General features: G+C 33.8%; 1 protein-coding gene across 1 annotated transcript in view; it reads left to right on the top strand.

Moving 5' to 3' along the window:
• PTH2R (parathyroid hormone 2 receptor) overlaps window positions 1-12,590 on the top strand; it is a 55,240-nt gene that overhangs the window by 16,273 nt on the left and 26,377 nt on the right. The window contains exons 3-6 of the mRNA XM_033112415.1: window positions 3,499-3,609; window positions 3,721-3,842; window positions 11,015-11,112; window positions 11,712-11,904. Of these exons, the coding sequence (XP_032968306.1) occupies window positions 3,499-3,609; window positions 3,721-3,842; window positions 11,015-11,112; window positions 11,712-11,904 (524 nt within the window). The remainder of the gene's footprint in view (window positions 1-3,498; window positions 3,610-3,720; window positions 3,843-11,014; window positions 11,113-11,711; window positions 11,905-12,590) is intronic.

Here is a 12,590-nt window from a genome sequence, read left to right as displayed (position 1 = left end):
GTACAAATATAGAATGACATTTTAATACCACTAGCTAATCTAAGAAATTTTCATTTCCAAATTTTTCTAAAATTGAGAGATGCATATCAAAATATTTAGGAGTAAGCTGTTATGCTATTGACAATTTACTTTAAAATACCACAGCAAAAAATAAATTAGATGAAATAACTATGGCAGAATACTAACAAGTGTCAATTCTAGATGATGAATATGTAATGTTCTCTATTTTGTTTATGAAAAAAATTTTATAATAAAAATAAAATTTTTCTTCATGTCTATGAAAGAAAGAAAAGGAAATATAAATGCAAATACCTAGTTATAAAACTATTCAAGTATTTAGAAAGAAAAACCAAAATGGTATTGATCCCAGTTCCACTGCACAAATGTATTGTCACATTGTGCTATGGGTAACTGTAGAACTGAAAAGAGACAAAGTTAGAGACTTCAAATTTTAGATTGTTCTGTGTAAATATCATGGTTTGACAAGCTTCACTAAGAATTACTTTGTCCTGCACATACAAAAGATTACAGGGAATGTAATTAATGGTGTTAATTTATAAAGAGAGACTGGTGAGTCATCAAGCAATTAATTAGTTTCTTGCTAAATAATGAAATTATTTACTTACATAGGAGGTGAAATGATGATAAAAGAGTAGATATTAATTAAGATCTCTGTATTATCTGTGAGGTCATGGCTTCCCCAATCTTTTCAACCTTTTGTGAATATTTATCATTCTCTTTGTTATAAAGCAACCAGAGAGAGGAATATGATTTATAGAAACGTTATTTTGGAAACTATTAGTTTTCTGAATTTTGGGGGGTATGTTGGTGTGTGGGGTGTTATCTTGTAGGAACTACAAAATGATCCTTTTCAGAGCATGAGGAAAAGTCAGCAGATTTTTCTCCCTAGCAGTTTAAAGACTACATAATTATAGTATAAAGTGGTCAGTGGATTTTAGACTTATATGAAGACCTTATTCCATCATGTCACTTACTCTTGCCAGAACATCTCACATGGCATTGCAGCATACATTTTAAAGGGAAACTAGTTACAAGAACATAAGAATGTGTGTTCAGGTCCAGTTTATGTAGATTGCACAATAGATATCTGGTAAAGGATTGGACAATTCAGGGTTCATGACTTGTTAAAGACAAACTGAATGGATGGGAATCCATATGGAATGCTATCAAGATAGAGAAGAGTGTCTAGGGCAAAGTTGATGGGTGAGATTGATTCACTACACTCTGTTTAAACAAGAAGAAAAACAAACAAAAAAGCAGGTAATGGTGGAAAGAAGCAGATGAAGCTGTGCACCAGAAACAGAAATCAGTGTAATGAATTCCTGGGTTGCTTGTGATACTTAAAGCACAGGCTTTTATTATGTGAACAAAGAGAGGCTGTTTCCAAAAAAAAAAAAAAAAAAAAATGTGGGCAAGGGAAGACATTGTCTTATTGCTTCAACAATCCACAAAGCAAATCAAGTATTTGTTTCCAAGTGATATATGGTGGACACTAAGAAGTTAATTTCACGTTTATGCCTAATTCTTTTCTGTAGAGATAAGTGTTTGTGTGAGATTCTATTATGCTGACTATTCAACACTGAACAAACAACTTGACATCCTGAACATTAGCGAGAACAAAAATCCCCAGCTGCAGTTAGTGTAATTGGTAATTAAAAAATTGAGAGATCTATAATGGATAGTATTTATGGTAACAGAATAATGGCTTCCCAAAGATGTCCACAGCTGTCATCTGGTGTTATGCCTGTGTATGTTATGTTACATGACAAAGGGGTCTTGTAGATGGAATTAAGGTTATGGACCTTAAAATAGGGAGATCATCCTGGATTATCTGGATGGGCCCTTAAAAGTGACCAAGGAAGACAAAAAAGTCACAGAAAAGGAGAGTGGAGGAGAGAGACTAAATGTGAGGACTCGGTTGTTTTGCTGACTTTGAAGAAGAAGAAGAAGGCCATGAACCAAGGAATGCAAGTGGATTCCAGAAGTTGGGCACAGCTCTTAGCTGACAGCTAGCAAGGAAACAGGGACCTCAGTCCTGCAACTGCAAGGAACTGAATTCTAACAATTGGAATGAGTAAGGAAACAAATTCTCCCTCAGAACCTCCAGAAAGGAATGCAGCCCTGCCCATACTTTGATTTTGGCCTTGTGAATCTATAAGCCATGCAGAGATCTGGACTTCGGATTTATAAAAAAAGTGAGATAATAAATTTAGGTTATTTGAAACCACTAAATTTGTAGTAATTTGTTATGATAGCAATAGAAAATGAAAACAGCAGTCATTACAAGTCGTCTCTTTTGGGGAAGTTGAGGTATGACATCACTGATATGCTCTCTTCTTGGAAGTTCAATAAACAACTAATGAAGAAGAGTCTGGAAGAATAGAGTGTTGGCACTGACTAAATGTTTGTTAAGCTCTTGACAAGTTCCAGTGGCTGATGCATGAAATGAAACAGACAAAATCCCCAACCCTCAGGGTCCTTAAACCCTGTAGTTTAAGAAAACAATAATAAAATAACACAGTATTGGAAGGTGGTGTGCCTCCAGATGAAAAATATAGCAGGAAAGGGGATAAGGAGTGTTTCGGGATATAGTTTTAAACGGGGAAAATTTACTCAGAAGTTGATGTTTGAGGTAAGGGAATAGCCTTGAGGCTATCTGGGGGAATGGCATTGAATTCAAGGGAAAGCAAGGAGGACCTTAGCAGGAGTTGAGATTGGGGAGATAGGCCAGGGGAGACGGCAGGCCTGTCAGGTCTTCAGACATTGTAAAGACGTGGCCTTTGCTCAGAGTGAGATGAGAGGCCTTTGGAAGATGACGTTGGGCCACTGTGTAAAGAATAAATAAATGAAAGGAGAGAAAGAATGGAGTCAGGAGGACCAGTTGGAGGCTCTAGCAGTGAATTAGGCTGGAGATGAGGTGGCTTGGACCATAATGGTGACCATGGAGGTTGTGAGAAGCGATAGAGTTCTGGATGCATCTTGAGGAGAGTAGAGCTTATGAGAGTTTTGTTTAAAATGAGTGTTAGACTCAAAGAAATTACTAAAATTATTGGGGAAAAGGCAAACCCAAATCTTAATCTGTTTCAGATGACATATTTTTTAACAGCAATTTTTAAAAGAAATCTAGGGTAAAAAATGTATTAATAGCTACAACTATTATACTTGGAAGAATTTTACTACAGAAATTGTTCACAATGAATTCCAATGTTTCATATATTTTAATTGCTATAACTCATACATACTGGAATCACTAAAATATTTTTAATTTATGCAAATCACATGTTCCTATCAGTGAGGCTAAGTGGATGAATTTTGAGGCATTTGCATTCTATCTACCTCACGCTAGTTTCCAAAACTACCAATTTGTTTTACATTTTGCTATAGGCAGTGACCTGAAATTTTGTATTTTGAATGAATTTACTCTGGTTCCAACTGCATTTTTTTATTTATTTGCTTTTCAATATTTTTCCTCATCAGAGGGAAATTGTTTCCCAGAATGGGATGGACTCATTTGCTGGCCCAGAGGAACAGTGGGGAAAATATCGGCTGTCCCGTGCCCTCCGTATATTTATGACTTCAATCATAAAGGTATTGAATTTTTCTGAAATGGTTAATTTGGAACAGAAATTTACTTAAAAAAATTTTTTTTTGTAAAGGTCTAAGGGACCAATCTCACTGTTTTTCTTCATGTCTTTATAGGAGTTGCTTTCCGACACTGTAACCCCAATGGAACATGGGATTTTATGCACAGTTTAAATAAAACATGGGCTAATTATTCAGACTGCCTTCGCTTTCTGCAGCCAGATATCAACATAGGAAAGGTAATAGTAATTTTATATTAGTGCACCCCTACGGGGAAACAGAATAATGATTTTATGCAATTTTTGATTGTCAACCATTGTATATAAAAACTCTTTTATTCTATGACACAAAGATCTTAAAAGAAAAAGCAAGTTTGGAATCTTTTCAGATACCTTGTTAAGGAAAAGTCCAAGACCTGAAACATTCTGGTGTTTTCTTTAGGTTAAAGTTACCTGGCTGAGATATATACATGTATATTTATAAATATGTATCTCTGTGTATATTATATTACATTATGCTATATTTATATTGCATTATATTATGCTATGTTATGTATAAAAATTATGTATTAAAACAGCAACATGATTCACGATTTCTTTTGACTACCTATAAATGGCTGCATCTCATCTTATTCTATACTCCAGGAGGAATTTTATATTTCAGAGATGTACTTTCCATATCCTAGGATTTGCCAGTAGGAGATTTCATTAGTATATTAAAGATTAGAAGGGTGGCTGGTTAGCTCAGTTGATTAGAGCGTGGTGCTGATAACACCAAGATTGCCGGTTCGATCCCCTCATGGGCCACTGTGAGCTGCACCCTCCTTAAAAAAAAATAGATTAGAGTTGTAAGAATTAAAGAGGAGTGAGGAGCATCTTACAGGTCTTCTGACATGAAACCTTAATTTTACATATATGAGTCAACTCAGAACCAGAGATCAAGTGTTGGTCAAAGTGACACAGCTCACTGATGGCAGGGTCTAAAGCAGAGCCCTGATCTATAAATTCCTCGTCAGTGCAGTTTCTGGGATAGCAATCATATGTAAACTTTGAAAGCTTCTAGATACTTTTAAGTTATTTGTGGTGCTTTAAAAGTCATGCTTAAATTCCTATCGCTCAGACCTCATGAGTAAAATGCATGATGATATATACATATGGTGCTGGGAGTGAGAATGTTTAAATTGATGTATAAATTATTTTTACGAGGACCCTGAGAACAGTCATTATACATAAACTCACCCAACATAGACATTTTTCTTTATGCTTAATGATTTTTGAGGGGTAGCAGAGAGGGAGAGATTGGTGGGTAGATTTCTTTGATTTTGCATTAATAGTCAGAACTTCTTTCTTAACTGTTTTCTTTTCTAACACAAAGCACTACAACCTAAATGAGTTTTTTAGAAAGGTGCTGAAAGACCTTCAGTTTGTTATTTCATCATTGACAAACTTAGATAAAATTAGTCAATGTGAGGAGATTGCTATATACAATTGAACTAAAGCCAACAATGACTTTATATAAAACGCTTCAAAATTATTTCAATTTCATTGACACAAAGAAGCATTCACAATATTTAGTGTACTCTGTGAAGAATTTATTTGTGCATTAAATGATGACAAATGAGAGTCTTTCACAGGTTTTAAGTGGCCTTTAAATTAAATCCTGGTTTTATGTACACTGAACTCTAATTTTATAACCATTCTTTGTGATTGCTATGTAGACCAAGATTCAAGATAGCTAAGGATAGTAATATACCGAAGTATATACTATTTCATATAAAAGTGATTTAAAAGTTAACTGAAAATTTGAAGAATTTTGTTGGCATAAATAATTTTATCTACTTATTTAAAAATATAAAGAGTATTTCTATTGTTTACAACACTTAAGCAAAGTTTGAGACAACTTCAGCAAAGATCCTATAATAAGAAAACTAGATGCCTCCTGTTTTGATATACTGTAGGAAAAAAATATATTACTTATTTGTGAGATATTAATTATTAATGATTATAAAGAGAATTTTTTGTACAAGAAAGGAAAAATTTAAAAAAAATGTGCATTTAGAATAAATGTGACATCTTTGTGGTGGAAAAAAAGATGATAATTTTTTAAAACATCTATCATTTTGTTCTTTGAATAATTTCTATGTCATTGGCTTGACTAAATGAGATAATTACTTTTAATAAAAAGAAAGAAAAGAATTCTTACGATAGACCACAATATTATCAAATTCCTTAGTGTATGGTATTTAAAACAGTAGCATATTGTATAAATTATCATATAATGTACATCATGTTTAAAGGCTATATGCATTTCTGGAAAGCAATTTAGCAATGTATATTAAAAAACTTCAAAGGGTCATGTCCTTTGATGTTATAATATTACTTCTAAGTTCTAAGCATAAAGATTTGGAGTGTGTGTATTGGGGGGACTAAACAGAAAAAATGTTCATTGAACAATGAATAATTATTATGGATATTCTGAAGAATTAAAATTTCCAATGATGAACTAGTTAAGTAATCTCAAATATATAATTTTTATCAAAGAGTTTGTGGCCTTGGGAAATTCTTTTCTTATACAGTTAACTGAAAAAAAATCAGGTAATAAATGTATATAAGTTGGGGATGAAGATGCTCAAAACAATAGGAAATGATGCATTAAAACAGAATGAAAAGAAATACATGAAATACTAACAGTGTTGCTTTTTGGTTGGTGAGAATTCAGGAGTTTTTTCTCTTCTATTTTGTATTTGACACATTATCCAAATATTTTCTATAAAAGTTTTAACATTTTATTTATTAACAGAAAATAATATGTAGTAAATATTTAAAAAAAAGGAACAAAAGGCAAAGTCTTCTACTCAGGTTGTAGGAAGTTGTGATAATAGAATAAATGGTTAGATGCAAAATCAATAATTTGTGAAAACTTATCAGTGAGCTAAGAAGGCCAAGAAATGAAAATGAACCAAATTCATTTTGAGAGGTGGACAGGCCCTTCCTGTGAGAGGAGACCCATGGCTGCATTCATCCCTGGGTCTGCAACAGAAGAGGTGCAACCAGACCATAGAAAGAGATAGAAAAGAAAAGTCAGACTTTTAAACCAACTTTTAACAGACAAGGGTTGGCATAAAGGCTTAGAATTCCAAGGAGTGCGTCCTAGTCCTAGTGATCTCTCACCCACCAGCCAGTTGTTTCCATGGGGCCTTCACTGAGTGCGTGGAGGCAGTATGCCAAAGGCCAGGGGATTCACAGAGTGAAAGACAGCAGTTGGCTGAAGGCATGGGACAGAACATAGGAGTGGAAAGACATGTGTTGAGGCACATGGAGCCCCTCACTAAAGTGCATGACTACTGCAGCTCATAGTTCAGGGAGGGGCAGGAAATCCCCAAGGTGCATAGATCTCATTGTGTGAAAGTCAGCAGCCTGACAAAATAGAGCTGAGAAAAATGGTTCCTAGGCACAGAGGCCTTCTTCTAAAGCAAGGCTGTGGCTAGCTGAGGACTGGGGCAGAGCATCAGGGTGGAGGGAAATCTCCTGAGATGCGGAAAGCCGAGGACAGAGCTGGAGAGCAAAGTGAAACTCCCAACTTAAAAACATCCCAACTTAAAAGATGAAACATCCCAACTTAAAAGATGATGGATGATTCAAAAACCTGAAAGAGTTCTTCTGTGGCTTGGAAAAGTGTCAGATGGACTAAAACTCATATAGTGGTCACCAGAAGATGCTGGTGCTTAGATCCTGGGGTTTGCTGAAGGAAAAGTCTTGATTTGGCTCTCAAAACCTAAAACCAGGGTAAATGAGTCATAACAAAAAAGAAAAACTATGACAAATCCCACCTCCAGTTTAACAACAGAATAATCTAGCCACCCCATGTGGGAAGCCTGATAGAAGAAGATGTCTGCCCTTTTCAGGTTGTTAATATTATACGCTCAGTCTTTACTATTGTTTTATCTACAATGCCCAGAATGTAATTAAAAAATTACAAGGCAGAGACCCAAAATTTAGAGTAAAAATAAGAGCAGAAAGAAACAGATGACCCAGATGTTAGAATTTGCAAATGAGTACTTAATAACTATTATAAATAAGTTAGATGATTTAGTGAAAAGGGGGCATAAAACAGATGGGGAAATCAGCAGAGAAATGAAAACTTTAAAAAAAAAAATAACCAAATAGGAATTCTAGAATTGAAATACTCAATTCAAAAATGAAGAATTCATTTGTCATGCTCAACAGCATACTGGACACAGCATTATAAAAGATCATTGACCTTGCAGAGAGGTCAATAGAAATTATCCAACTAAAGCTTTAGGAGAAAAAATAAATTCGAAAGCCTGAACCATCTGATTTGTGAGATAATAAATAATTGTCTAGTGCATGTGAAATTAAAGGTAAAGAGATATGTGTGTGTGTGTGTGTATGTGTGTGTGTGTGTGTGTGTGTGAGAGAGAGAGAGAGAGAGAGAGAGAGAGAGAGAGAGAGAGAGAGAGAGAGAGAGAGAAAAGATTTGTGAGGACAATGACCAATAATTTTTTAAATGGATGAAATCAATGCACATGTCCCAGAAATTCAGCAGACTTTTGGCAGGGTAAATAAAGAGAAAGCCATGCTTGGACCCATAATAGTTACACTGATATAAATCAAGGTAAAAAGAAAATCTTGAAAGGAGTGAGAGAAAAAAGCCACATTAAATTCAAGGAAACAACAATAAAAAAAGACACCTGTCTTTTATTCAGAAACAATGAGGCCAGAATACAGTGGAATGACATATTTAAAGTGATTAATATGCATTAAGAGAAAGGTAAAATAATGATATTTTTCAGACAGAAAAATTCTGAGAGAATTCATCCTTATTAGGCCTTCAGTGTAAGAAATGCTTTAAAAAAGTTTTCTAGACAGAAGGGAAATATATCAGATGGAAACACAGATTGGCAGGAAGGAACGAGGAATACCCGAATAGGTATATATGTGGATAAAAATGATAGGCTAAAAAAATCCAAAAACTTATACACCTATCCTTATTTATTGCTATAATTTTATCTATCTTTTTAACTATGTCCAAAACATGATTCATTTAAAAATCTATTGACTGCTTAAAGCAAACATAATAGCCTCTTATTAGAGTTTATAAATTATGTAGAAGAAAATCTAAATGGGACAAAGGCTGAAGAAGCAAAATTAAATATACAATTATAAAGTTCTTATATAGTTTGTGAAATAGTTCAATATTATTTAAATGTAGACTCTGATAAGTTCAGGATGCATAATCAAGTCTCTGTAGTAACTGTGAAAAAAATAATACAAGTGAAATACTAAGAAATACTTTATTGACACCCCCCAACCAATAAAAGGTAAGAAAGTAGGTACAGAAAAACAAAGAAAAGATAGTGCATATAGAATGCAAATACAAATATGGTAAACTTAAACCCAACCATAGCAATGATTGTATTAAATGTAAATGGACTAAAAACTTCACTTAAAAGGCAGAAGTTGTCAGAACAGATAATAAAAAGTATGACTCAATTATACGCTGTCATCAAATAATGTGCTTTAAATATAAAGATACAGATAAATGTAAAGATAACACATACTTTGAAATTAAAAGGGTGGAAAAGGTATATGCTGTGCATACTCTAAGCATAAGGAAGTTGGACTTTATGACAGAAATATGCATGCATTTAGAAGTTTCAAATTACATGAAACAAAAATGGTCAGAGCTAAAGAGAGACATAGCTAAATCCATTCATGTTGGAATTTTTAAAAATACGATTCTCTCAGTAATTGATAGAGCAATTAGACAGAACATCTGTAATTATATCTTTCAATTTGATTAAAATGACATTTATAGAATACTATATCCCAAAACTACAAAATTCACATTCTTTTAAAGCACACAACAACAGTTCATCAAGATAGAATGAAATTCTACAAAACGTTTAAATAATCCACAGGGTGGCAGGAAAAATAAAAGAGAAAATAAAAATAGAACAACAGAAAATAATAAGTAAATGCATGGACTTAGTTTTAACACATTATTATATTTTTAAAAAGTGGTCTAAATATACCAGTTAACAGAGATTGAGTCTATTAAAAAACATGACCCAAACATATGCTATATACAAAGTTTGAAACTCATTACAAATATGATGATATAAGTAGGTTACATACATAGTGTACAGCACTATTCAGCAATAAAGGAGAACAAATGTGATACATGCAACAACTTAAATGGATCTTGAGTTCACTACTCTAAAAGAAAAAAGCCAAACTCAAAATGTCACATACTGTATGATTCCATTTGTCTAATATTTATGAAGTGACAAAATTACAGAGGTAGAAAACAGATAAATGGTTGCCAGGTGTCGGGGATGGTGGAAAAGAGAAAGGTAGATGTGATTGTAAAGGGACAGCATAAGGGAGATCTTTGTGGTGATGGAATAGTTCTGTATCTTGATTGCAGTGATGGTTACAAAAATTTATGTATGTGATAACACAGAACTATAAACACACAAATTGTACCAATGTCAAATTCCTGGTTTTGACATTTTAGTGTAATTATGTTAGATTTAACCATTGGAGGATACTGGGTGCACCTTTCTTACTATTTTTTCCATTTCTTGTGAATCTATAATTATTTTAAAATAAAAAAATTAAACAGGCATGAACTGTTGATTCATGCAATATCACTGAGTATCAAAAATGGTATGTTCACTAAAAGAGTATATATTAGATCTGAGGACTCCAAGAACAGTTAAAAAGTATATAAGTACATGAACAGATAGAGCTAATTTGTGGTGACAGAAATTGGAAAATCTGATATATAGATGATGTATTACAGAAATGTGTACTTGAAACCTATGTAATTTTACTAACCATTGTCACCCCAATACATTTTAATTAAAAAAAATTGGAAGAGTAGTTAGTTGAGGGTGGATGGTGGGTGGTTTTTTTTAACTTTGTTTGTCAAAACCCATCAAACTCATTTAAGATTTGTACATTTTAATTCATGTAAATTACAGCTCAATAAAAAAGTTAAAACTAGAAATAATATTCCCTAAATGACATATTCTTTTTACCAGTGTCCTTTTAAAATAGTCCTGTAATATGTGTTTAGTTTATCCCATATATCACATGTTAGATATACAATTCCAATTAGTTAAAATGAACAATACAAAAATATATGAAGTAAATATTGCAACATTTAATTTGTCCTCACTTAAGCAATAGGAAACACCAAATATTGTCATTACATCTTTAACCCTTATTTGAATTTAGGAAATAAAAGGAAGACCAGATGAATAATCTATAAAATATGAATGTGATAACACATTGCCTATCTCTAAACAGGTAAAGCACAATTTTTATCTATATCGACTGATATGTTCAAACCTGCTTTTCTAATGAAATCCCTTCCCCTGCAGCAAGAATTCTTTGAACGCCTCTATGTCATGTACACTATTGGATATTCCATCTCCTTTGGTTCCCTGGCTGTGGCTATTCTCATCATTGGTTACTTCAGGTGAGTGATTCCCATTTGCATTTTTATCCATCGATGACAGAGAGATTTCACGATTTGTGGCCCCAGATACTTTGCCCAATATAAGTTTTTGAATTCAGCTTAGTGTTATTATTTGACTTTGAAGATTTATTTTTTATGAGGAATTCAGGGGTTTGTCAGAAATCTGAAGCGTCAAAGCAGTATGAAACAGTCAAACCAACAGATCTGCACTGCAGTGTATCTGTTTGCACAGTGATGCAGAGTTGAATTTTCCCAAATGATTTTGGTGCATTTGGACAGAAATTCACATTTTAAATAATCTCAAAAGTTATCTATCATATATAAAGCAATAGTATTTATTGCATTTATTGTGGTTTATTTTTGTATCCACTTATTTGTACAAATGTATTGATATAATTGAAATTAATTTCCAAAAGTTACATTTTAGTTTTTGATCCCAGTTGTTCCTATTGGAAATATATAATAATGTCTTTCTGTCTTTGTTCCAGTTTACTATTTCTTTCCTCTGTTGTGGGAAGAGCTTGGGGTCGTTCGTGTAGTTTCTTTCCCCATTTCTCATTTTATCCGAATCTATATACTGAATATTTTTCTCTCCATAGACGATTACATTGCACTAGGAACTATATCCACCTGCACTTATTTGTATCTTTCATACTGAGAGCTGCAAGCATCTTTGTCAAGGACCGAGTGGTCCACGCTCACCTAGGGGTAAAGGAGCTGCAGTCCCTGATAATGCAGGACGACCTACAAAATTTCATAGAAAAAGCGCCTTCTATGGACAGATCACAATATGTAAGTGTTTTCACCATTTTCTCTCATGACTGATTCGTATAACATTACAAGTAAGTGAAATCTCACAGTCCACTAAATACATGTTAACTTGTTTTGGCTTAGCTTATCTGTGAGAACTAACTGGAATAGGTGACCGATTTGTATAGTGATGTTTACTATTTCGATTCTGTCCTCAACTCTCATGTCTAATCACTCATCATCTTAGATTATTAAAAGTGCTTGGGCTCGGGGTGGCCAGTTGGCTTAGTTGATTAGAGCGCGGTGCTCTTAACAACAAGGATGCCTGTTCGATGCCCACATGGGCCACTGTGAGCTGGGCCCTCCACAACTAGATTGAGACAACTACTTGATTCGGAGCTGATGGGTCCTGGAAAAACACACTTAAAATAAATTTTAAAAAGTTAAAAAAAAAAAAGTGCTTGGGCTGTTTTCTCAAGAACATTCTGGAATGGAAGCTTCAAAAAGGACATGATTGGAATGGCCTTTGATGTAAGGTCCATAGCAGCTGTCACCACTTGCAAAAGTAAGAAGCCCGCTTTAAAAACCAGCAGCTTGGGATTTAAAAGCCCATGACATTTAGTTCCTTTATTGTAGACTCAGAAACTTGGTTCAGTGGAAGATTCCATGGTACTTGATTCTGCTTTAAAGGTCCTGGTATTATTTAGTAAATAGAATAACCCAATTCT

The sequence above is a fragment of the Rhinolophus ferrumequinum genome, chromosome 8 (genome assembly GCF_004115265.2).
Source record: "Rhinolophus ferrumequinum isolate MPI-CBG mRhiFer1 chromosome 8, mRhiFer1_v1.p, whole genome shotgun sequence".
In the NCBI taxonomy this organism is placed as follows: domain Eukaryota; kingdom Metazoa; phylum Chordata; class Mammalia; order Chiroptera; family Rhinolophidae; genus Rhinolophus; species Rhinolophus ferrumequinum.
The sequence above is the reverse complement of the archived record's forward strand: the minus strand, read 5'-3'. Positions and strand labels throughout refer to the sequence as shown.